The sequence below is a fragment of the Telopea speciosissima genome, chromosome 6, assembly GCF_018873765.1.
Source record: "Telopea speciosissima isolate NSW1024214 ecotype Mountain lineage chromosome 6, Tspe_v1, whole genome shotgun sequence".
Taxonomy (NCBI): Eukaryota; Viridiplantae; Streptophyta; class Magnoliopsida; order Proteales; family Proteaceae; genus Telopea; species Telopea speciosissima.
In genome coordinates this window covers 67,513,883-67,540,068 of record NC_057921.1, presented here as the reverse complement: position 1 = coordinate 67,540,068, position 26,186 = coordinate 67,513,883, and the positions used below count along the sequence as shown (strand labels likewise).

At 42.9% G+C, this 26,186-nt stretch overlaps 1 protein-coding gene across 3 annotated transcripts in view; it reads left to right on the top strand.

Moving 5' to 3' along the window:
• The first annotated feature begins 14,295 nt into the window (after nucleotides 1-14,295).
• LOC122666133 overlaps nucleotides 14,296-26,186 on the top strand; it is a 107,033-nt gene continuing 95,142 nt past the window's right edge. The window contains exons 1-3 of one of the 3 annotated variants that reach the window (XM_043862256.1): nucleotides 14,297-14,871; nucleotides 15,025-15,348; nucleotides 16,813-16,992. In XM_043862256.1, the coding sequence (XP_043718191.1) occupies nucleotides 14,468-14,871; nucleotides 15,025-15,348; nucleotides 16,813-16,992 (908 nt within the window). In that variant the 5' untranslated portion in view covers nucleotides 14,297-14,467. Of the gene's footprint in view, nucleotides 14,872-15,024; nucleotides 15,349-16,812; nucleotides 16,993-26,186 lie in introns of all 3 variants that reach the window. The other 2 variants (XM_043862259.1, XM_043862258.1) reach the window with 2 other exon arrangements.

The window sequence follows — 26,186 nt, the reverse complement described above, 5'->3', positions numbered from 1 at the left end:
CATACCCAGATCCATAGCAGAGCACCGACTACATGTAGACCCAACCAGGAAGCCCGTCCAACAGAAGCAACAGAATTCTCCCCTTGATCGACAAGCAACAATCAAGGAAGAGGTGGAGAAGTTGAGCTGATCGTGGTTCATCAGAGAAGAGAAGTTCCCTACCTGGCTCGCTAATGTAGTCATGGTACCCAAGCCCAATGGAAAATGGAGAATGTGCGTCGACTACACCAACTTGAACAAGGCATGCCCAAAGGATGAGTACCCACTCCCCAAGATTGACCTATTGATCGATACAATTGCCGGCCATGAGATGCTGAGCTTCATGGACGCCTACTCTGGATATAACCAGATTCTCATGCATGAGGATGATGAGTCCTACATTGTATTCTGAACTGATAAGGAGAACTATTGCTATTGTGTCATGCCGTTCGGACTGAAGAACGCAGGGGCCACCTACCAGAGGATGGTCAATAAAATGTTCGAGGAATAAATCGGGCGCAACATGGAAGTGTACGTGGATGACATGCTTGTGAAAAGTGTCCAAGCCCACCAACACCTGACCGACCTAGAGGAAGCGTTCAGGGTACTGAGAAGGAACTAGATGAGACTCAATCTTGCAAAGTACGCCTTCGGAGTAACGTCAGGGAAGTTCCTAGGGTTCATGGTCTCAGTACACAGAATAGAAGCCAACCCATCCAAGATCAAAGTCATCCAAGAGATGGCACCACCTTGGACGGTCATAGAAGTACAAAGCTTGAATGGGAGGGTCGCTGCCCTTTCAAGGTTCGTGTCACGATCAGGGGACAAATGCCTACCATTCTTTGAGATGTTGAAGAACCTCCGAAGTCCAAAAGACTTTGCATGGACGGAGGAGTGTTAGAAAGCATTTGACGAGCTGAAAGAGTACCTGGAGAATCCACCACTGCTCGGGTGACCAGAACCCAATGAAGAGTTGCAGATCTACCTGGCTGCAACCCTAGTCGCGGTGAGCGTAGCACTATTGAAGGAAGAAGCAAAGGTACAAAGACCCATCTACTATGTCAGTCATGTCTTGATTGATGTAGAGACCAGGTACACGAGGATGGAGAAAGTAGCCTATACGCTGGTGATCGTGGCCAGGAAGCTCCGACCATACTTTCAAGCCCACACAATGATAGTACTAGCCGACCTACCACTGAAGAAGGTACTGCAAAAACCCGATGGACGGTTGATCGCCTAGGTTATAGAGTTGAGCGAGCATGACATCAGATTCCAACCTCGAACGGCTATCAAAGGTCAGGCTCTGGCAGACTTCGTCGCCGAGTGCACCCTACCTGAAGGCGAACCAGAGCCAGAAGAACCAGAGGAGCGTGATCAAAGATCGTGGGAGATGTACGTAGATGGTTCAAGTAACGCAGCAGGGAGTGGGGTTGGCTTCATACTCACCAGCCCCGAAGGATTTTGAATCCAATATGCTCTCCGATTCACCTTCCCCGCATCTAATAATGAAGCAGAGTACGAAGTATTACTCGCTGGACTCTGGGTGTCCAAGGCCTTTTAAGTCACACACCTATCCATCCAGAGTGATTTTCAGCTTATAGTGAACCAGGTGAATGGAGAGTATGAGGCGATGGTAGAGCGAATGACATCATACCTAGCATGTGCTCGAGCATTGATCAAAGAGTTTATGAAGTTCAAGATGGTTCGGGTTCCCAGGATCAAGAATGCCACCGCCGATGCCCTACCCAGGCTAGCTAATAATGAGCTCTAAAACCTTATCAGGGCCATCCACGTTGAAATACTGCATGAGCCAACATACCAGGAGAAGTAGGTTAATGAGATTGAGGAAGGGCCTAGCTGGCTGGGCCCTATACTCAACTACTTATAGAATGACATCCTACAGGAAGACAAGGTCGAGGCGAGGAAGATAAGGATGAGAGCTGTAAAGTACACCATCCTAGATGGCGTACTATACAAGAGGGGGGCCACAACACCACTATTCCGGTGCCTAGGACCAAAGGGAGCCAAGTACGCCCTCGCAGAGGTCCATGAAGGGATATGCGAAAGCCACATGGGAGGATGAGCTCTAGCCTATAAGGTCATCCGTCAGGGGTTCTACTGGCCACGAATTCATGAGGAAGCAATACAATATGTCAAGGCTTACAAGCAATGTCAATTATTCGCCCTAGTACCCCATCTACCCGCCACCAAGTTGACATCAATCCTCAACCCGATTCCCTTTGCTATGTGGGGGTGGACATCCTTGGTGATTTCACAACTGCATCAGGGAACCATAAATACTTGGTGGTCGCCATAGACTACTTCACCAAGTGGGTCGAGGCAAAGCCATTGGCCAAAATAACAGAGAATGAAATGGAGAAGTTTGTTCGAGATGATGTCATCTACAGGTTTGGGGTACCAAGGATACTAGTCTCAGATAATGGGAAGCAGTTCAACAACCCCAAGTTCAGAGCCTTCTATCAAAGCTACAACATTGACTATCGGCCTGTTTCGGTAGCCTACCCATAGGCCAATGGTCAGGTGGAGGTGACAAATAGAATATTGCTAGATGGAATCAAGAAAATGCTAGAAGGAGCCAAAGGAAAGTGGGTCGAGGAACTACCAAATGTCCTGTGGGCATACCGAACCATAGTAAGGACACCCACAGGAGAAAGTCCATTCTGATTAGCATATGGTACAGAGGCACTGGCACCAGTAGAGGTCCTCGCTATGTCCCACAGAGTATTGCACTTCAATGAGCGCACCTACGATGATGGACTATGAGCAAACCTGGACTTTTTAGATGAGGTCCGTGAGAAGGCACTCCTAAAGAATGTGGCATATTAGCAACGAACAGCCAAGTACTATAACGTCAGAGTAAGAGAAAGGCTATTCCACCAGGGAGACCTAGTCCTAAAAAGGGCAAGTGCATCACAGCCGCGGAAGGAAGGGAAGTTGTCTGCCAACTGGGAAGGACCATACATAGTTTCCAAGCAGATACGTCCAGGGACCTACCGCTTGAAAACTTTAGGGGGCAAGAAGGTAGACCGTACTTGGAACTCAGAACACCTGAAGAAGTACTACCAGTAGTAGCAGCAGTACCGCCAGTAGTAGCAGCAGTGCCACCAATAGTAGCAGCAGTACCGCTTGTAGTAGCAGCAAAGTCACTAGCAGTAACAGTAGTAGTAGTAGCAGTAACAGACAGTAGTAGTATAGTCAGATGTTAGCCATGGTACACGGTAGATTGCATTACAGTTTTCAAGGATAATTTGAAATTTTATTTGAAGTAAATAGTTGATTTTGGATATACTCGTCTACTCCTACTACTCATCAATTGAATCACTTCCACCATACCAAGGTCCGAAGACCACCAAGGCGCAATGCCACCAAGGTCCGTAGACCACCAAGGTCTGAGAACCACTAAAGCAATAGGTCACCAAGATCAAATGATTGCTGAAGACGATAGACCATACACATCAACCACAAGGAACAGTACGCGTAGAAGATAAGAATTTGACTACAAATAACCGGAAAAGAAGGTCACAACTTAAAGTTTAGAATCCACAAGTTTGACATGCCATGTGCACAAAAAGTCAAGAAACCTCCGCAGGGGGAGTCACATCCTCCTCGGGAGGAGAGGCCATCTCAGCCTCAGGCGGGCGTGCCACACCTTCCTCTGTAGGAGTGGTACCCTCATCAGGCCGAGTGATGCCCTCCTCTGTAGGAACGATACCCTCATCAAATTGAAGAATCCCCTTCTCGAGCGCCATAGTGCTCTCCCCCGCAGGGACCCCAGGAGTCGCAGCAGCAACGGAGGTCAACGTCGCTACACCTACGAATCGAGAGAAGTCATAGCCAGGAGTCTCCTCAAGAACATAGGCAGCCAAGTCCTGAATCCCCGCATCATATATCCCCTGGTTCTCCTTGTAGAACAGATCCATGAGCTCCAAAGACTTCTGGTACTTTACCACGGCTCATCTGTCAGCCTCGTCTAACTCTGCCTCATGACTCTGCCTCAAATCACGGAGCTCCTCCTCTAATGCACAGATCCTGGCTGAACTCTCAGCCTCCATTGCCACGCTCCGGGAAGACATAATCCTGAGCTCATCGGCCATCCTCCTCTCCAAAACGGCGGCCTCCTCTCAGGTGACCCGATGCTCCTGGAGCTCCCTCTCATGCTATGTAACCTGCGAGTCTGCTGGATCTCCTGAAATGCAAAATGCTCGAGACGGAGTACCGCCTCGGAAGCGTAATGCTGGACCTGTGAACAACAACAGCATCAGAAGCCCATCACACAATGACATTGAAAACAAAGGATGGAGAGGTATGACATACTGAAGCCATGTCTCGGTAGAGGGATTGCACCAAGATCGAGTGACTCATCCCCTGTAAGGTCGCACGCTCAGCTGGAAGCCTCCCCAGGTCTAGCCACTCCCGTGGTACACTAGGGTAGATCAGGTTCGCACCCTCTTGAAGCTCCCAGGGAAGCACCAAAGTAGATGGAGTCGATGGGTCATCAATAGATGGGGTCAATGGGCCAGCAAACATACCAGCAGAAGGAGAAGCCACCCCCTGCACTCCAGTAGAAGGGGGAACGGAAGGCCTCGGAGCATCAGTAGTAGACCTCAGTCTCGGGAGGATAACCCGTAGACCACTCCTTGTAGTGCTAGGTGGGTCAGGACCCCCCCTCCGCTTGACGGCAGTAGCCACAGCAGAAGAAGGTCTAGGGACCGCGGGAGCATCAGCACCCCCAACTCCAGAAGATGAACCACCCTGAGTAGCCTTCTTCCACTGGATAGTGCAAAAGACATTGTTATCTGGTCGAAGGTTCACTGCACAACAAAAACAGTAAGTTAAGCAATAAAGATTTCAAAAGAAAAACACAAGTACATGTATCAAGTACAGAGAACCAAACATCTTACCAGGACTCAGCTTCCAAAGAAACAGGAAAGCCTCGGAGTCCAACTCCTGGACATTGAACGGATCATGTCCCTGACACTGCCTGAGGGACTCGCTCTCGAAGTCACTCAACTTGAGACCACGGTTCACCCTATTAATATCGATGGCCTCCCAAGTAGTCCGTAGTGAACAATGGGGGACCGTGGCAAAGAAGAAGCGATCCCTCCAATGCTTCACCGAATTGGTGATCCCCTCGAGAAGGTTAAGCTCAGTGAGACTCGCCCTAGGGAGGCGACAAGAAAAATAATAGCAACCACCCTCTCCCCTCTTCAGCATATAGAAGAATGAGAACAGGGGAACGGTGGCGCCGCGCCCCATCCAGGCAAAGAATACATAAAAACCCAAGATTATCCTCCTGGAGTTGGGCAATACCTGCCCAGGAGTAAGGTGTCAGTGATCTAGCACCAACTCAACAAAACGAGTAATAGGGAAATGAAGACCATAAAGGAAGAAGATATGGTAGAGACAGATCTCATCCCCTCGGTGTGAGAAGGCCCGGTCAATAGGTCCAGGGGCATGAAGTACTATCTTGGGAGGTATATGGAACTCTCGACGAAGTGAAACTAGATCCGAGGTGGAAATGACACTGGAGATCTGAGATAATATGCTAGTGGGGTCAGCAACAGGGATCGCCGCCCCTTAGATACCAGGGCCTCCACTGGGACCAGAGTCACCAGAAGCCCCATCCTCCTCATCACTAGTAGCGGGGGAGGGTAGTGAGGAAAGAGTGTCTACAGGGGATGACAACCCTGACGAGGGCTCCCGAGAGAACCCAACCTCAACAACGTCAACCTCGGAATCACTGGACGAAGATATGAGCATAAAGTAAACAACTTACTCAGAATAGTGTTCTCCCAAAGTCAAGCAAACGGCACAAGGGGGAGACAGTCAACCTGCGACCATCAACAAGTAAATTCGTAAGAAAGGGTATTTCAAAAAAAAAAAAAAAAAGAGAAAAAGAACAAGAGGATAAAGGCATACACGGGCGCTGATCGGATAGATGAAGGGGCGCTGATCGAACGAAGGGGCGGCGATCGAAGAAGGGGCATTGATCGAACGAAGGGGCGCCGATCGAAGAAGGGGAGCTGATCGATGAGGGGGCACTGATCGAACGAAGGAAGGAGCATTGATCGAATGAAGGGGCACGTTGATCGAACGAAGGGGCTCCGATTGAAGAAGGGGCGCTGATTGCGAAAAGGGGCGCTGCTGATCGATGAAGGGGCGCTGATCGAATGAAGGGGCGCTGATCGAACGAAGGGGCGCCGATCGAAGAAGGGGCACTAATCATAAAAAGGGGCGCAGATCGATGAAGGGGCGCTGATTGCGAAGGGTTGCTGATCGAACAAAGGGGCGCCGATCGAAGAAGGGGCGCTGATCAATGAAGGGGCGTTGATTGCGAAGGGGTACTTATCGATGAAGGGGCGTTGATCGCGAAGGGGCGCTGATCGAAGAAGGGGCGTTGGTCGATGAAGGGCAATATACGCGGGTCGACGGGTGCGGCTCGGGCGAACGTGACCCGAAAAGAAGTGGATTAGGCTAAAGATGAGGAGCGTTGATTGCCTACTGCGCGTAGACTAATGGCGGCTAGTGGCACAGAAACACAAGCAAGCACAAGGGAAGGCCAACCACTAAAGTAATGCCAATGACCAAGCAAGGTCAAGAAGGCATACAAAGCACTACTATTCCTTGCAACCCAAAAAGAACACCTGGTGGGCACCAAAAAACAAAGGGAATGCAAAGAAGGGAGAAGGTTCCAAAAAGAAAAAGTGAAAATCCAAAAAGCAAGGGAGAGAGAGATGAAGAAAAATGAAAAGTGAGAAGTGAAAAAGAAAGAGGGAGATAAAAAAGATATAAAAAGAGAAGAAAAAGGAAAAAAAAAAAGGCAAAAAGGTGTGAGAGGAGAGGTTTGAACCCACAACCTCTCCCACTTCACCAAATGATTCGCAGGCACACCCTCCAACAAGAAGGAACCGCAACAAGCACCCTGTGAGTACAAAAATACAAAATCTACTCTCTTGGACATTCTGACTCAAGGGAGTGGGGGGCAAATGATAAACCCAAATTCACACCAACCAATCAGAGGCCGCCATGTGTCCCTAGCCCAAGGAGGTGGACCAAGACCGGACCAGTGAAGGACCAACCGCGGACGCGTGCCGCACGACCTGCTATGAGCACAGACCAAACAACCACCCTCCACAGACCTGGGCTAGGATACTACCACCGCCTATCGACTGCACAACCCAAGACGAAAACATGCACCTTATCTAACAACGTATCAACATCTATCTACAAGGGACACCAACCCAAGTGGAATTCTACCACCTAACGAGATACAAACAACCAAGGAAGAACCTTACTATCAAGGGACTCCATCAACTACGAAGGATTACTCACCATCAACTAGGACTCTCCACACCGTCATACTCTACTATAAAAGGGAAGGTATTCTACCCCATCAACCCATCTTAAATTCTATCATTCATCTGTTTGCTCAGAGAGATCTAACTTAGGCATCGGAAAGTCCTAGGCTGGAACCACACCGGTTCTCCTTTGTCATTCTGGTCCTTTTTGCAGGTTACGACACTCGAGGGACCCTTGTACGATTTCCTAACGCAACAGTATATTATAAAAATGCTTGTTGTGGGGTAAACAGTTGGATTTCATTAATCTATATGTGTACAATGTGCATGCGAGTGAAGAAATTGCACATTCTTATACTATTAATGGATTTCCTAATTCGATGGTTGGTAGGGATGAAGTAAGCAATTTGCTAGTTAGAGAGGAGGAGTTTTTTTCCACTGTGGAGATACTCAGAACTAATGTTCAAAAGGGTGTTAGTACTAGTACCAGTAGGCCTCTAAAAGCTACTGTTAGGAGAGGTGGTGCCACTGGTAGGGGTACTGGTACTATGAGGTCTGATAGTAGGAGTACTACCACAGCTGGTGCAAATACTGGGACTCAAGGTATTGCCAGATTATCAAGTAAGAGCACCACCACTATTAGTGGTACTGGTACTAGTTTTGATCGTGTTGGTACTTCTAGTAAGTGTTATGGAAGTGTTGGTGTTGTAAAGGTTTAAAGTTAGAGTACAACCACTATAGGGGAAAGTAGTAGTAAAGGGGCTGAAATTGGTGGTTCAGGTAGCAAGAGGGATATTAATGATGATGAGTTTTTTCAGTTGTCTGATTCAAATGATGAAGAATGAAATGATGAGGTAAATGAAGATGATAACTCTAAGGACACTAGTAGTGATGAGAGTAGAAATACCAGTGAAGGAGATTCTGATCACAATAAACGGAGGATGAATAGATGGATGTAGACAGTAATGATGACTTGTCATATTACAAGTCTAAAGAAGAGGAAGGAATAAATAGAGAAAATCAAGAGAGGGAAAAGTGAATCTAGAGGATGGACATATTTTTGTGGATGTTAATGCATTTCGGGCTGTCCTTGCTATTTTTCTATTTAGGAGCATTTTAAATTTTTTGGACAAAAAATGAGAAGACAATGGTCTCTGTCATATGTAAAGGTAATGGGTGTACATGGAGATGTCATACTTCACCTATTGATGATGTGGGCACTTTTATGATTAAGACCCACAACCCAGAGGACACTTGTGTTAGAATCAACAAAAACAATTATACAACATCCACATGGATAGCAAATAAACTTGCTTCCAAATTGAGGACTGACCCGGATATGAAAAAAGAGACAATGCAAGAATTGTTGAAAGAAAAGTTCCAAGTTGAGCCTAACCCAGTGTAATATTTATAGGGCTCACTAGCGTGTAAGGGAAAAGAATGTCTACTCTTGCATCCTCAAATGATTATGATGTACAAGATGGGTTGATAAGGTTTGTGGTTAGTTTGAAAGAAAGGTATTGTGATTGTGGAGTTTGGGGTGCTTTTGGGCCGCCTTACAAACATGCAATGATGAGCACATTTATGTGTGAAATCTTAGGGCATAAAGCATATATTTTATCACATTGGACAGAGTTACTCGGTGCTTTCTTGTGCTTTTCAGGTTTTAGGTGAATTCTTGTGAAAATGGAGGAGATGATGCTAAGGAAATATTTTTAAGCTATTTAGATGTGTTAATGGCATGGATGCGTAGCCCATCGAGTCAGCTTCTTAACGGTTCAAACGGCACTTGATTCCGAGTTGAAACAAAGAAGTTACGGTCGTTTCCGTAATGACGCGTGAAAATGGTCTGTAGGGGTTTATTTGTAATTATTGATAGTTGGGCGGGGACAAAGTGAAGCGGAAGTTCGGATTCTAGGAGCCTTAACGCAATAACCAGAAGTTATATTTCCTGTGCTCGAAAGATTCCATTTGGAGGGCTCTGAACAGTCCAACTTCAACTTGAGATATCTTGGGCTCCCCAACTCCAAATTGGACTAAATTTGGGTCTATTTTGGGTGATTTTTCGCAAGGAACACAATGGTGAGGCCTATGTAAGCACTTCATGCTCCACGTTTTCTGAAGGATAGAATGGGTATTTTATTTATTCTTAAAGGAATCCTAGTCATCACCCTTACTCTCTCTCTCCTCCAACTTCTCAATGGCACTTCTGGAATTCTACTTGGGATAGATTTATTTTGAAAGATATTCTCTCACCTATGGAAAGTTGAAAAGTCAAAGATGCTTTGATTTTATTGCTTGGATAAGATATCTACAAAGAAAATGAAGCACTTGTCAGAATTGGAAGTTTACTTTTCTAGAAATAGAAGGTCTATATAAACAATCTTCTCTTCTTCTTCTTTCTATTTTTTTCTTTTTTTCTTAGGATTCAAGGCATTGTAAAAGAGGAAGGAGAAGAGAATATTCTCTTTTCTTAGGGAATATTTCTCCTACACTTCCCTCTTCTCTCTTCTCCTCTCTTCCCCCTATAAATACCCCTTGCCCTCTGGGTTGTAAGAAGTTAGTTTTTTAATTTGGTTTTTAGTTAGTTTCTAGTTCAATTTTAATTCAGTTTTTAGTGTAATTTTTAGTTCATTCACTTAGTAAAATTTCTTTTGTTCTTCTCCTTCTAAGTTGTGATTTTTGGCTTTTATAAGTTCTAGTTTGCTTTTTTATTTTCATTTAATGGTTGTAATAGGTTTAGTTTATGCTTTAATTTCAATTTAAGTCTTCAATTGGGTTGTAATTTCTTAATTCTAGTTTAGGTCTTAAGTCTTCTAGTCTAAGTTCTTAAGTTGATGACATGACTTGAAGATTTAGAAGAAGAGGCCATGGTAAGTTTATGCAAGTATTCAAGCTTTTCAATTACATTCATGCAAGCACATATAGGTTTTACTATCTAAACTCTCAATCTCATTCTCCCTTCCTTCTATCTCTCTCTATCTTCTTCTTCTTCTCCCTCTATTTCTTTTATTTTTTTTATATGGTTGTGGTATGTGGATGCACTTTTATTACCTTATTTCTTTTTATGTGATTATGAAGTGTAGCTGCGTTTTTGTTATTTCTTTCAATTCGCTTTAGTTTGATAGGTTAGATGCTCATGTGTTAGGACGCCAATTTAATCCCTTAATTTTGTTAGATGCTTATGAGTTAGGATGCATTAATTTTCATTAATTTAATTAATTTAATTTAACACTTTAATTTGGTTCACTTTGCATTACTTTTAAGTTAGTTAAATAAAGTTGCGTATATTTCCTCGTGTTCGACCCATAGCTATGATTGACCCGTACGCTTGCGGTATTATTTTAACTCAAACAATGCAACAACAACAACAACGATTAATTTCAAGAGAGAAAAAATTGAGGATTACTGTGATTCATTTATCACAGTACAAACATACACACTAACACATCAGGAGAGGATCCACCCATTACCAGATATAAGCACATTAGATGAGGGTGGTGACAATGATGTCCTACAGCCTCCACCACTGAAGATGTTACCTGGTAGACCACATAAAAATATGAGAAAGCAACCTGATGAGGTTGCCTCTCAGGATTTTAGGAAGAGGTATTCAAGTGTCATATGTGATGTCTAAAAGGAAATTGAGCATAATAAGAAGTCCTGCCAAAGAGCTCCAGTAGCAGAGAAGAAGTCCTATTCTAGGAAGAGGGATATGGTCAAGGTATTATTTCTAATCTTTTAAACATACTCTCAACCATGATTTTTGAAGTTACTAACGTTGAGTATGGGTTTTTATAGAGAAACAAAATGAGTAATACACATGATGAAGCCAGCTCATCCTAGAGGGTAACCAGATCACAGATATCTTATACAACCTTAATTGGAACTTTACAATCGAAAAGATTATCGAAAAATGACAGCTAAGTTAGCTAAGAAGAAGCCAAGAAATACTAAGCAAGATCCTCATGAGCCTAGACCCTGCTAACTTCATGGTACTATTGTTGAGTATGGGCCATGTTGGTGTTGTTGTTGGAACTGTTGTTGCTGATGACTTCATGGTGCTACTGCTGCTACTATGTTGGTGTTGCTGCTACTATTCTTATATTGGTGTCCTTGTTGCTACTGTTTTGATGGGTGTTCTTGCTGCTGCTGTCATTTCTGGTGTTGTTGATGACTTCATGGGACTTTGTATTTGGTGTATTTTAATTAGTGGTTTTGAGTTATGTTGGTGTATTTGAAATAATAGATAGTTTGGTTAGGATATGGTTGGTCTTATATGGGTTTTTTACAATTAGTTTGAGTTTGATGTGGTTAGTTATGAGTTTTGGTTTGAAGCAGTGGGTTTGATTTGGCTTTGGGTTTGTGTTTTGAAACAATTGGTCTTGTTTGAGTTTGATGATGACGTATTTGGAACAATGGATTTGAGTTTGATACAAAGATGGTGATGTCTTTGGCCTCTTGTTGAATTGCATTTTTATCAAATGTTGATGGTGTTGGTCTTGAATACTTAAAATTGTCTATTTATCATGTGGTGTGGTTTGAAATGTAAATGTTGAAATAAGAGTCATCATTCCATCAGGTACCTAAGAGCCCGTTTGATAGCACTCCAAAAAATGTGCTTTTGTGCTTTTTAGTTATAAGAAATGGAAAAACACCCAAAAAAGTGTTCGATAAACGTGTTGTATTTCTACAGTTTCTTGAAACAGAAATTAAAATTAAAATTTATGGGTCAAGATAGAGATTTGAAGAAACAAGTATGACTTGTTTTTTGAAACAAGTTTGAAGGAAATTGTGCCCGATAAAATAAGGGGGGGGGGGGGGGGAAGTCGTTCCAGTTTTCTTGACTCTCCTACCGCCTGCAACTTGCTTGTCTTCAATCTAGGGTTGTTCTATTGCAACTCGCCAGTCTTCGTCGGCCTGCAACTTCCTGGTCTTCTTTTCACCGCAACTCGTTGGTCTCCTACTGCTAGCGTCATCGACTGTCCTACCGCCTGTAACTTGCCGGTCTTCTTTTCACTACAAAATCCCTAAATCCCTAATCTCTTCGCTACTCAAAAATCTACAAACAAAATTACAAGCAAAAGACCATGCATAGGCATGGCATAGGATAGAGACCTTTCCTGTCAGTGATGTAAGTTCTTTCTCCACCATTTATATCCTAATGACCCAAATAAGCCCCGGAGAAAGACCGACAGTACTAAAAACCCTACTTGATATCTGAAAAATTAAAAGGCATTTTATTGGCTAGATTGTTATTTCGCCCTTATTTCGCCCTTGCTTGACAACATGTTCAGTGATTGAGGAAGGAAATTAAACCCCAAATTTTGTTACAACCAAAGGTTTCTTCTCTTCTCTTTCTCCTCATGTTGGGGCTCAATTTTTCTCTTCAACTCCTTGAATGCCACCACTACCCTAACACTCATCGGTGATGTCCAAATCGATAACTCATCTTTCATCAAATTAACCAATGCTTCCACCTAGAATATTTACAACAGAATCGTGTCCTTAATTCATCAGTATAGTAGGGTTCATGTACTTGTTTCATGTCCTTTGTATATATACAATAGGGTTCATGTCTTTGGTTCTAATGTAAGTATGTAATAGTAGTGTACATGTCCTTGGATCATCTTCTTGGTTAATCTAAGTTGAGGGCATTTCGAACACTTGGTAATTTCCATGTGATTCATGTCCTTGGTATATAACAGTAGGATTCATGTCCTTGATTCTAATGTAACAGCAATGTACATGTCATTGGATCATCTTCTTGGTCTAAAAGATGGAAGCATTGGCATGGATTGGTCAGAATCGATTGGAATAATCACGATCGATTCAGATCAAAATTGTCCGATCCACCAATCTGATTCCATATTCATGAAACCTTGCTCGAAACCCACCATAAGGGTGTCAAACGGGACAGTTCTGGGTAATTGGGACGGTTCCTCACCGGTTCCAATCCCAATGAGGTCAATCCTTGAACCGTCTTGTTTATTAAACGGTCCCAAAACTAGGATCCAACACTGTTTAATAATGGGATGATCCGGTTTCGGTTTCTTAACAGTTCTAAGCACTCAAAATTTCAAACAGTCAAATATGTAAAAATTCCTGAGTATACAAATAAATTTCTCAAGCATACAAATACAACAACAACAATAATCTCAGCCTTATGCCCTTCTCCCATTCCTAAGCATATAAATAATTGAATATATTCCTAAGCATAAAATAATCAAACATCAATTTTTAAGAATACAAACACTCAACTAAAACCAAAATAATTGATAACCCTTAGTTTTTTTTTATACCTACAATATAACTCTTATATAAGTTATAACTATTAAGTATTAACTAATCATAAATAAGTAAAGGGAAGCAGTTTTCTGCACTCCCATGTGTCTATCTCTCTCCTCCTTAAAACAAGGGCTTAGAGATGTCTTTTCGCATGGGGAGGAGAGAGATAGACTCATGGGAGTGCTGGCGTAGGCCACACTCCCACACAGAAATCTTTTTCCCATAAGTAAATTTGGCATGTTAAATAGGTCCTAGTAGTTTCGATTCTAACCGATTCTTTATTGGGCTTTCGGTTTTAGATTTGTAGGGAAACCCATCCCAAAACCATCCCATCCCATTTAATAATAAGTCCCAAATCCAACATCCAAAACCATCCCATTTAATTATGGGACAGGTCGGATCCGGGTTTTAGCAAAACGGTTTCTGGTTCTAAACCTTCATATTGGCACCGAAAAACCTACCCCATCTTTATCGATGAGCACAGCAGCGCCCCAGTACTCGGGGCGATAATTTTCCCATAACTTTACCCAAACATGCACCACGGATAGAGTGGTTGCACTGGAGAAGAGATTCGTTTCACAGATCCGATTTCCGATTTTTGAAATCACGCTCCGGAGACTCACCCCATAACCTTACCCAAACATGCACCACGAATAGAGTGGTTGCGCGATCTGCACTCATGTCAGTATTCTTCTTCCGTGATTACCATATCCGGCACGGCCGAAGGAACGAGTGAATGAGACGAACCAAAATCCTTCCTGCCTTCTTTCTCTCTGGCTAGTCATTTGGCGCTTTTCCAGTTTCGGTTTATTTTGTCATCATTGCTTCCTGGAACTGAAAAGGTTTTGGGGCGACCAAGGCTCCGCAAGCGCCTCATCCTCATGTTCTCTTCGCAAATCCTTACTGGTCTTAACACCCTACATTCCCGTTCAAATGTCTCTCTCTCTGCCCAGCGTTCCAACAACGCTTTTCTAAGAATTCGGTCTTGTTCTCTCAGATTACAGGAAATCCCAACCGAGCTTCCTATCCACTCTCTAGGCCCGCAGTTGAAAATCGATGCATCTCCTTCGAGCCAGCACCGACGGGATAAACCGAATACGAAGGAAGTCGAAGAACGTGGCTCTCCGACTCCGAGTGCGAAAGCAGGCGGAGAAGGTGAAGGAATTCCCGAAGTTTGTGTGCCCAGGCAGAAGTACATATCCGTTTCCAAGTCAGAACTTCTCCATGCTATATTATCAATGTTCGGTTCACAGGTAGACGTTGATGAGTTCCTCCGATTGTCCTCGTAAGCACATACTCTCTTTCTCTCTCTCACCCTGAGTTTCTAATTTCTATTGGGAACCATTCCCAATCCTTTTAGTTTAATTTTCTACACGGTCATACTATTTTTCTGCCGCAAATTAAGAATAGTAAGGATGGTGTCTTTCTGTAATGAAAGGTACTTGGACTCTATACTTCATGCTGAGCATAAAGGCATTTTAGAAGCGATGCGAATCGATTATTCCCTTATGCAAAGCAAGGGAATCAGTCGTCAGTGTTTAGCTAATTCTGATGATGATGAAGAAGAAATAATGACCAACGGAAACTACCCCGACTCTGCCTGGGATAACAACACTTTTGAAGGTGGTGGAAGAATGGAAAGCCGGGAGGATGCCTCGGTGGAACCCGAGAAACCAACGCCTTTCAATTATAGCCTGGACTTGGGATCTCCATTAACTTCATCTCTTAGAAATGTTAAGAACAATTCTGCCACGAAATCCAGGTTTGTTACCTTACTATCATGCTATCCTTTCTCTTCTTCCTTTCCCTTTCCGCTCCCCCTCCCCCCAACAAAAAAAAAAGGGGGGGGGGGGGGGGGGGTGTTCAGGAATCTAGGTTAACAATGATATAGATTAATCGGTACTTGATGACGATGATGTGAGATTAACTTAAGAGGTCATTTCTTGTTAGAGAACCAAATAACTTAAGAGTTCATTTCTTGTTAGCGAACCAACCAGACTGGTATGCCATTTTCAGCCACAGTTAGCTGTGGAAATCTTCCTGCACTCTCCCTTGGGTTTCATTAGCACATCTTCAACTCCCTCAAGAGAGAAGAGATAACCTAAACACTCGTGAAACCATTTAACTGATAATCTGTGACCACAAGCTTTCACAGGAGTGCCTTGCAATAACTCATGTGTCAGATACAGTCAACAACTCCCAATCAAAACCCCATTTGCTTATTGTGTTGTACCATCACCCAGGGAAATGAATAATAAAGCATTGATTTGAATGAGTCACTCGACCTCTACATCATGAAGATGATGGTTGGGAATGCAAAGAAACTCTTACCTGACGTCTAGCTTGAGATATTTTTTAACATCTTACTTAAGATGCTGCCGATGTTGGGGACCTCGGTGCAACGGTAAGGTTGCTCCATTGCGACCTAGTGGTCGTGGGTTCGAGTCGGGGAAACAGCCTCTCTGCGAACTGGGAATTAAGGCTGTGTACATTACCCCAGACCCCGCAGGGGCGGGACCTTCGTGCACTCGGTACACCTTTTTTTTTTTAAGATGCTGCTGATGTATGCTATCTGGTCAGTTGCTGATACTGATATAGGTCTGAACAGTGGACAAAATTTAAGTCACATCAGCATAATTCCCCTGGAAATGTTTGGTTCATATTATTTCTTTCAAAGATCATCTGCCGTGACACACACAGGTCCTGATTCTAAATATGCTGGCCTTAATTAAGCCTATAAAGTAGGGGATAAAGTTAGTGATAATTTTGAGTTTTTTTCAAGAGTTTTGGAGTTGAGCTTTGCATGTGGGATTGGTTTTCCAGATCTGATCTCCTTTCTTCTAGTTTTGTAATCTATTTTTTCAGGTGTGATCTTTCATCTCTGTTCTTTTCTACTATTCTTCTTCTTACTTCTTATTTCTCTTGATTCCACACCAGATGGATCCACTGTTTTTTGTTCAATTTTCAGATTGCTAAATTTGGTCATCTTCCTTGTTCTAATTGTGTTTCATCCAAAATTTGCTCCTGCTCTGTCCTATTGATTCTATATAGATCCTGGTATATTTGTATTTCTTGTTTCTAGAACGCTGAACTACATTATTACTTTTTTTTGAAGTTTGAGCTTTAGCTTTATTGATATTCAATAGCTATAGTGTAGCTATTTATCTTTATTGATATTCAATAGCTATAGTGTAGCTATTTAACTTATCGTTGTTAACTATTTCAGAGTTTCTGTTGCCACTCGTTTCCAGCATGCTTTCATGAAACTATTATGCGATGCTCAGTTTGAAGAACTATCAGTTAGGGATTTGCTGTTAACATCTGCATTGAATACTGATTATCTCCTTACATTGCCAATAAATGTTGACTGGAAGAAAGCATCTGCATCCAATGCAATAATATTCAGGTAAATTTATGTATCTGTGACAGAGATCTCAATTGTTTTTACCATACATAGACTTTCTGATAACAAAGACATCACAGAAACTCATTCCTATACTCTAAATAGTATTTTACAAAACAATCAGTTGTGGATAACTTTCTTATTCTTGTTTCATGGTAAGGAATATCTTACTATTTAACTATATAAGAATAAGCAATAGATTGTGGTAGATGGGGAAAGCAATATCTCTAAGCAAGAATGCCCCGGGGGGGGGGGCATCACACACAATGCACATTGTGTGCTGGAGGATAATTCCCACTGATCCCCAATTCTCACCGAGCCTATACCTCTAACCTTTCATATGCACTCCATTTTTTTAAATTTTTTTTAAACCCGAATATTCTATGGGACCCAGGCCAGCCCCTAAAATTTTATTAATATCAACCAAAAGAATAATAATTACAAGGGGGGGATATGCCCGCCTTACCCCAACCCAATATAGACAGCATTGACACTCCAACACTCAAAACAAAGAGACTCACAACCCCATCCAGCCCGAACAAGCTATTTCCTTAAGACCGGCAAACCAATAGCATCTTCACGTGTTATTCTCCGAAGGTCGAAAGGGAGATGAGTCTCCCCTTGAAATTCCATATCCACCGCCGAATCGCATGCTAAATTTGCCAACCAGTCGGTTGCCCTGTTACCTTCTCTGAACGTAAAAGAGATTAGAGGTTTTAGCACCCTTACCAAATCTACTGCTTCTTGGAACCAATACCAGCCCTTCCAAGATCCACACCTCCCTTTAGCAATGCTTTGAATTGTTGCCTTCGAGTCCGAATTGACCACGACACCTGTCACTTCCAACCTGGCACAAAGCTTCAGCCCATCGCCCAAAGCCCTAAGCTCGGCAATGGAGTTTGTACACTCCCCATAACATTTTGAAAAAGTAGCAATTAACACTCCCTCTTTATCTCTAATAATACCCCCGCCACCACCCATACCCAGGTTCCCTTTGCAGGCGCCATCAACACTAAGCTTCACCATATCAAAGGGGGGACACCAATACACAGGTTTAGGCTGCCTCCTGATGGGGTGATGATGCGAAACACCAAAAAAGCTTAGAATGAGAGCTTCCTTTAATGTTGGGGCTTTAGCACTCGTAGAAAAGAAAGGAACCTCCCCAATCCAACGTCTAACGGCTTCAACAATCGAACTCGCCAGGCGAGATTTTTCTCCATGCCTTCTATTATTTCGCTCTTTCCACAATTTCCAAACAATAAAGGAGGGAAGCAGACCAGTAATAACTCCGCTCCTGCTCTTACCATTAGCATGCCCCTGCCAGAACAAAATCTTCTCCTTCACTCCTTGAAGATACACATCCTCCACCTCAAGCATGCGAGAAAAAAAAAAACCCACACCTTATAGGCTGTCCCCCCCCCCCCCCCCCACCAAACAATGGGAAGCCGACTCACACCTAGGCGTTCCACAACACATGCATTTAGAGACTATAGGAATGCCCATTCTCCTAATGGCTTCTTCTGTGGCCACACCCCCACATAGAATCTGCCAAGAAAAAAACCCCACTTTGGTTGGAACCGTACGGTTCCATATCCATTTAGCAAAAGATTTCTCAGCTGTGACTGCTCTCACCATATTCCATAAGGATTTAGTTGAGAAGTTGCCGTTCCTAGTTGGAGTCCACACCAACCTATCATCCTTGTCCGAGATGAAAAAAGTCCCCTCTTGCAAATCATTATGAACCAAATCCGAGTCAAGTGAGCTGAGAAAATCTCCCTGCCACCTCCCATCAGGATTTAAAACATCCTTCACCTTGCTTGAGAGATCCAGGTGAATTGCCCCGTCGACCCTGTCAATTAGAGCTCCTCAGCCAGACCAATTATCAAGCCACAAATTGACATCACCCCTACCTATCAGCCAGCATGAATTCGAAAGCAAAAGATCTTCGCGTAACAACACCCGATGCCAGGAAAGGGACCCAATCACTCTTGGTTGTGTAAGGATCACATGATTATTTTTTAGGAATTTGGCCCTGAAGAAAGAGCACCATAAAGACCTTGTTGACAACACTCGCCACAACCCCTTCAATCGCAGAGCCAAACCAATATCCTCCAAACGTCTAATATCCAGTCCTCCTTCAGGTATCGGTCGACAAATCTTCCTCCACCCCACCCAGTGATGGCGTTGACCCCAATCTGACTCACCCCACAAAAAATTCGCACATAAACTGTCAAATCTTCTACTCACCGTCTTAGGAATTTCCAAGGTTGAGATCATATGGATTGGTAGGGAAGCAAGCACATGCTTAAGGAGGGTTACTCTGCCTCCCGAGGGCAGCAATTTCCCCTTCCAGCCAGCAATCTTTTTACGCACTTTTGCCAAGAAATCTTCAAAAAAATTGACTTGAAGCCGACCTGCATAAAGAGGGGCTCTAAGATAGGTAATAGGTAAACTCCTTCTCATGAAGCCAGTAACCTGTTCAATCACCCTACATCTGTGATCAGCAGTCTTATCACCAACTACAAAACAACTTTTGTTTTTATTTACAAGCTGCCCTGAAGCTTCCTCATATCTACCAGTAAATCCTACGATTTGCTTTAAAGAGTTCTTCAAACCCTTGGAAAAAATTATAGTGTCATCCCCAAACAAGCTGTGAGATATACCAGGGCACCCTCTAGGTAACTGGTAAAACTTAGCTCTACCCTCCACAAGCAGAGACTGTAAGCCATGACTCAAGACCTCCTCCGCAATGATAAAGAGAGATGGGGATAAAGGGTCACCTTGTCACACTCCCCTAGTAGATTTGAAGAATCTAGAAGGACTCCCATTTAGAACAACCGAGAACCAACAATTCTCCATTGTTTTCCTTATAAGACCTATCCACTCTTTAGCAAAACCAAATTTGTCCAGGACTTTATATAGGAAATCCCATTCCAAGCGGTCATACGCCTTGGCCATATCAAGCTTTAGAACAACATTGCCACCGCAGGTACCCCTATTGATGTCATGGACCACCTCTTGGACCAAAGCAATAATTTCATGAATGCTGTGACCCTGAATAAAAGCACCTTGTTCCTCGGAGATAATAGTAGGGAGGAGGGAAGACAACCTCACAGAAATAATCTTAGCAATAATTTTATAAGAAAAATTGCATAAGCTTATTGGACGAAAATCATAAATTACCTCTGGGCTTTCCTTCTTTGGAATTAAAACCAAATTGGTCGAGGTATAAGATCGCGGCAGTCTCCCACCGTTAAAAAAATCTGTTACCGCAGCCCAAACATCAGTATAGACTATATCCCAGCACACTGTAAAGAAATAACCTGAAAAGCCATCAGGGCCGGGTGCACTGTCTTTAGATAAGCCAAAAACCGCCTGTTTCACTTCCTCCAACGTTGGGACAGCAAGTGTCCGCCTTGGTAACCAGGCCTGGAATTATTTGCAATAAATCCTCATCCTGTTGACCACTCTGAGATGAAAAAATGTCAGAGAAAAACCTAACAGCTTCAGCTCTCATGCCCTCAACACCAGAGATCCATTCCCCATTTTCATCTTTGATTTTCTCCACCCCTTGATTTCTCCTACGGACATTAACCATAGTGTGAAAAATCAGCCAACGCACCCGAGACTTTTGTCTCCAAAAAATCTCTTCTTGAAGCAACACGTTTTGGAGCGCCTCCCTAGCCTCTTTCAACTCCCTTTGGGTTGTAGTATTAGGATTCTGATCAACCTCAATCTCAGCTCTACTCACTTTATCCTCAGCATTTTTCACATTTTGATGTATATGACCAAAGACGGTTCTGTTCCAAAAACGAAGGTGACTTCTGAGGGCTTTCAATTTAGAATATAAGACCTGAAGAGGAGAACCAAAACAAGGCAACTCTCAACACTGTTTAACACAAGTCATAAAGTCCGGGTGAGAAATCCAGAATTGCTGGAATTTAAAGGAGGAAATTCTATTTATCACCTGAGCAGAGAATTCCAGTAATATAGGGGCAAGGTCCGAGCATTCACGACTAAGGTGACTTACTTTGTTATTTGCAAAAGCATTCACCCAGGCACCGTTAAGAAGAAATCGATCCAGCCTTGCGAGGACCTTGCTAGAGCCTTCCTGATTGTTGGACTTTCATATGCACTCCATACCCACCAACAGAACTCCAATATCATTCATTTGTACTCATTCCTTATCCCCCAAAAATACCATGAAAGAAGCATCTTTGAAAGCTGTTTTCCTGCAGGTGCTGATTTTAATGGACAGCCAGGGGACACATAACTTGAAGGTTTTTCTTGAGGGAGGGAGTACATGAGTCTTCACAGCATGATGGGAGAAATCTCCATATGCTCCAATAGACTTCAAAATGCATAAAGAGATTTACCATATTTTCCTTATGTTTGCCTTAATTTCATCTATTTCTCATTTACGTAATTCTTTCTCTCAGATGTTCAATTGTGAGAACTTTAAAGCAATGATGTTTTTAAAACTGGAGGGGCCAACTGGTCAAACTGGGTTTGCCCACACATAGCCAGTTACATTCCTAGTTCTCAGTGAAATTGAGGGTCAAAATAAAAATGACCACAGCAGGGCCACTTTCCAGTTCCATTGGTGTAGATAAGTCACTTAGAGGGCTTATTTTATTGGAAATAAGCTTTGCATTGGGTTATATAAGTATTGGGACTTTGATCCCATGGGTTTATTTAGTAATTGGCCACTTTAATGAGCCTAAAATATGGGTAGAAAGTAAGAAAACGGGATTTACTTCATTAGTTTAGTTAGAATCCTATTTTGAGTCTGTTTTCTTTATAATAATTTCACTTTCCTAGTTAATTTAGGATACCATATTAGTAAAGGATTGGGTTAGGCCTTTCCTTTTCAGTGTCTAAGTCTATTTTTGAGTCTTCTATATAAGTTTCTAAGGGAGGCCAGCATTGTACACGAATTTGATTAACCCTTTCAGAGTATAACCCCTTGGATCGTCTTCATACTCTGAAGCCCTGGTCATCTTTTTCAATCATAGCTCCATTTAGGTAGTTGAATAAGGTGGCACAATTCCATGAAACTCCTTTCAAGCATGTATGAAAAGATGGTGATGCAGTAGCACTTGACTGGTTGGACAAGTATGACCGGGTTTGGAAACCCAAACACAGATGAAACCGGCCCAAGCCAGGTTTTCGGTCTAATAAGGGCTGGTAGTAGTTTAGTTAGTATTTATGTCTTTTATTCATGTTTTGTTTGAGTTGGATACGTAGGAATAAGAGAGAGAGTTTGATTACAAGTTAGTTTCATTTTTACAGTCTAGTTAGGAGTCTTTGTTTTCCTCTTTTTATACTTGCATGTACCCAACGATTGAACAGATTTTAAAAAATAGAAAGTTTATATTGGGTTTTTGCTCAAGGTGAGTGTGCATGACTCTCTTTCTCCCCTGCAATTCTGAGTTCCTTCTCAAATATCTTCCCCTCTCTCACTGACCCTCCACCAATTTGGTATCAGAGCTGAAGTTTCTCTGATGTAGGACAAAACATGAAGAAAAAGAGACCAAAACACTGTTCACTCGAACAGTGTCACAGCCCCTTATTTTGGCTTGGTGAGAATATTACTAGAAGATCGTGGGGGCAGGATAGTCTTTTATTTATTAGTGATTCAAGTCTGTAAGTGGGGTATAATTGTTTCTTTGGGCCTAACTATTTAAAGGCTACTTACTAGAATCGATGGAGCCATATTGAGAGGTGGGGACCACCAATAAAAAGAATTGGCAGCAATATTTGATCACTTAAAAAATTGGGGTCCACAAGAGGAGCTGGCTGGAAGTATTAGAAGATCCCTTGAAGATTTGAAGACCTTATCTAGTTGCTATTTTTGAGTCAATCCTAGTTACTATTTTCTTAGTTTCTATTTCCAAGCTTAGTTTCTGTTTTCCTTGTAACCTGAGAGGCAAGTATTGCTCTCTATATATGTGTAAGGCTTTTAGAAGCCTCCTCCAACGATTATGACGAATGAGAATATGCCTTTTGTGCAAACTTTTATTGTCCTGTTGTGGATGAAGGGCTGAGAGTCCTGGCTGGTAAGAGCCGAAACCTGAAGGGCTGAGAGAGCTGAATCTCCTTATCCCCTCTTCTTTTCACTTCTATTTTCTCTTCCTCCCTCCCATATTCGATCAACACTGCTGTGCTGCTTCTGTGACTGCATCAAGCCTCTATCAAGTTCTTATTAGCTGCTGCTGTTATACAAGCTGTGGAGGTTCTAGAGCACTTCGTATCTGCAGTTTCAGCCCAGTTTCTCCTGCAAACTTTGAGTCTTGATTCCTCTGCAACCTGTACTCTGTTTCAGCAGAGGTTTGAAGGATTGAATCTCACAACCCAGGGCTACACTCGATCCTGACTTGGAGTTCAAAACTCCCCCTGGTTTGCAAGATCTCTGCAGACTTTCTATTTTTGAATCTGTCCTATATCTCAGCAACCCTGGGTCAAAATTGACTGAGATTTGGAGGGTTTTCTACTGCTGTCTGGGCCTTCACTTGACCTCAGTTTCAGCCTCTACTGCTGGCTGGAATGTTCTATAGCACCACCTTCTAATTCTGAACTTTACCTTCTATTTTCAAGACCAAGTCAGATCTCCACTTTTGACCATCAGAGTTGGGCAGATTTGGAGCAGGCATTCATACCACCAAGGCTAGTCTTCGATCAGATTTGGAGTCTATTCCTGCCGCTGGTTTGCTCAGATATGATTATTTTCTAATTTCAGCCTTTTCTTCTATTTTGTAGTATGGGTTTAGTTTGGGGCTAGGTTAACCCTAATCTAGTCTTACATTATTATCCCTCTTCCTCATCGACCTCATCCTCCCATCAAGTACGATTTCTGTTAACCAGATTCAGTCCCATTCTCTCTTTGAAATCCCAACCCCTCCTCTACACAGATCGTGTTGATACCCTCAACACAGTTGTCAGTTTCATCCAGACAATGATGACATCCATGCAAGCTTCTATTGATCGTTTGGTGGCTTTTGATAAAGGAAAGAGTCCCATGCAGTCTAGGGATTATTCCAACTCCATCCCATAGTGCCCGTCTCATGTTACACCACCGCCACCACCATCACCACATGATGCAGAACCAAGGGTGTACTCAAGGAAGAAAAAGAAGAAGGCTGCTGCCTACCTTGGCAGGCAGCCACGATTTTGAGTTTCAACTACTATTGGTGTACACTGTTCATGAGGTACTGTTCACGTGAACAGTGCTCTTCTATTGGGTTGTTATGTTTTTATTTTGAGTATTGTAATCAAACAATGAACCGGTTGGTTCAAATTGGTCCAGTTTAAGTTATGGTCCGCCATGTGGGCCAAGTTAGTGGTTAGTTTCTATTTTCATAATTAGTAGGTGATTAAAATTAATAGTCACATGCCGCACATCAGTTCGAAGCTGATTGTGTTTTGTAATGTTGTAATCCAAGTCAAGGATCAAAATTAGAAGTTTCTAATTTAGGACTTTCTAATTTTGTCCCCTGCCTTTTCTCTCTTTATGACAGTCAATAAATACAACCCAAGAGGCCATACAGGCCACGATTTCTATTCTCCAAAATACTGCTGCTTGCATGTTGCTTCAATGAAGCTATTTCCATGGTGTTCGATCCGTGGTGATGGAGCTGGTGTTTGATCCAAGCTGACTCCTTGCGGTGGGAAGCCCAGGAGGTTACTCTGTAGTCCTTGTTCTCTTTCTGTTTCAAGTTCTAAAGCCATTAGAAGCCTCATCCCTTCAACCGAGCTGCTTTGCTGCTGCCTAACCTGCTGTTCTCGGGTTACTTTCTATTTTCAGCCTAACCTTCTAATTCCATTACACCCTTCCCCTGCTCAATCCAACCATCACTTTTCTCACATCTTTTGAGCACACCTTCTCTCCTTCAATACCCCCACTCGATCCAAGTTTCAGCCTCATCTGCCCAGCAGATTGGCTGCTATTGGATTTCTCTCCAATTCTGCCCAAACTCAGTTTTCCTGGCCTTTTAGTGAAATCTGCAGAGGGGAAACCTGCTGTTTTACTGAATTTTGTTTAAGCCTTTTAGTCCCCTACTGTTTCAGTCTCATTCAATCACCTTACCCTAACCCTAGACCAACCCCTTAACCCATCTGAGCTTTCCAGCCCTATTTCCATTAACCTAAATCACCCCCTGATTTTAGATCCTATTTTGGGACTGGTTGAACCTTCATTCCTGTCCTACATTAAGTGGTATCGAAGCCCATGACGGGGAACAATAATTCTGGATCTTCTGGTCTTGATTCCATGGCAGCTATACTGGAGATGTTTACCAAACTGAGTAACCAGATCACTGAGAGCCAGAAGCTTATGGATGAGAGACTCTTAGCAATGGAGGCTAAAGTTGCTGCCTCTAATAATGCCACCCACCTTCCATTAGATGAAGAAGTCAAGCCGGCTTACTCTGCAGCCAATTTTCCTAACCGAAGGGGTGTAGGAAGAGGCCCACAAAAAGTTCCAGCATTACAGCCGACCTTTGAAGAGCATCTTCGGAGTTATTTTATTGGTTATCAGCCCACACTCATAGGCACAATGGTGATTCTCAAAAGGTTAAGCTTGAAGTCAAGGACTACTCGGGAAAACATGATCCCCAATGAAAAACAAATATGAAAATAGAAAGTTGATATTGGGTTTTTTTCTCAAGGTGAGTGTGCGTGACTCTCTTTCTCCCTTCAATTGTGAGCTCCTACTCAGATATCTTCCCCTCTCGCAGTGGCCCTCTACCAGGGACTTCAAATGGTGGTCTTATTTATTACCTTAAACCATTGGCTGATAATCATCCATTCCATCTCAGGCCTCGATCACTTCGTTTTCCAATGCAATTTCTTAAGAGGATGCCTTGAACCTTGATGAGCTTTTCTATGCATCTGAATCATTATATCAACTATCAAGTGAGCAATGGAAATTACATCATGAATTGATTCTTTATGCTCTTACTATTAGTGATGGTTAGAGCACACTAAGATTCGAACTCACAACGAGCATGATAGAAAATAAAACATGAGAATATTGCCTTAGGAATGTAAAGGACAACCCATAAAAGAATGCTATTAGAGGAGCTTTTCTAATATGGTTGGGTCGCCATTTACGGTATATAATGTTTGGAAAACTGATCCAGAGCTGAAGCACTAAATCCACAAGAAGAAGAAGAAGAAGAGGCTGCTGTCCAAGTAGT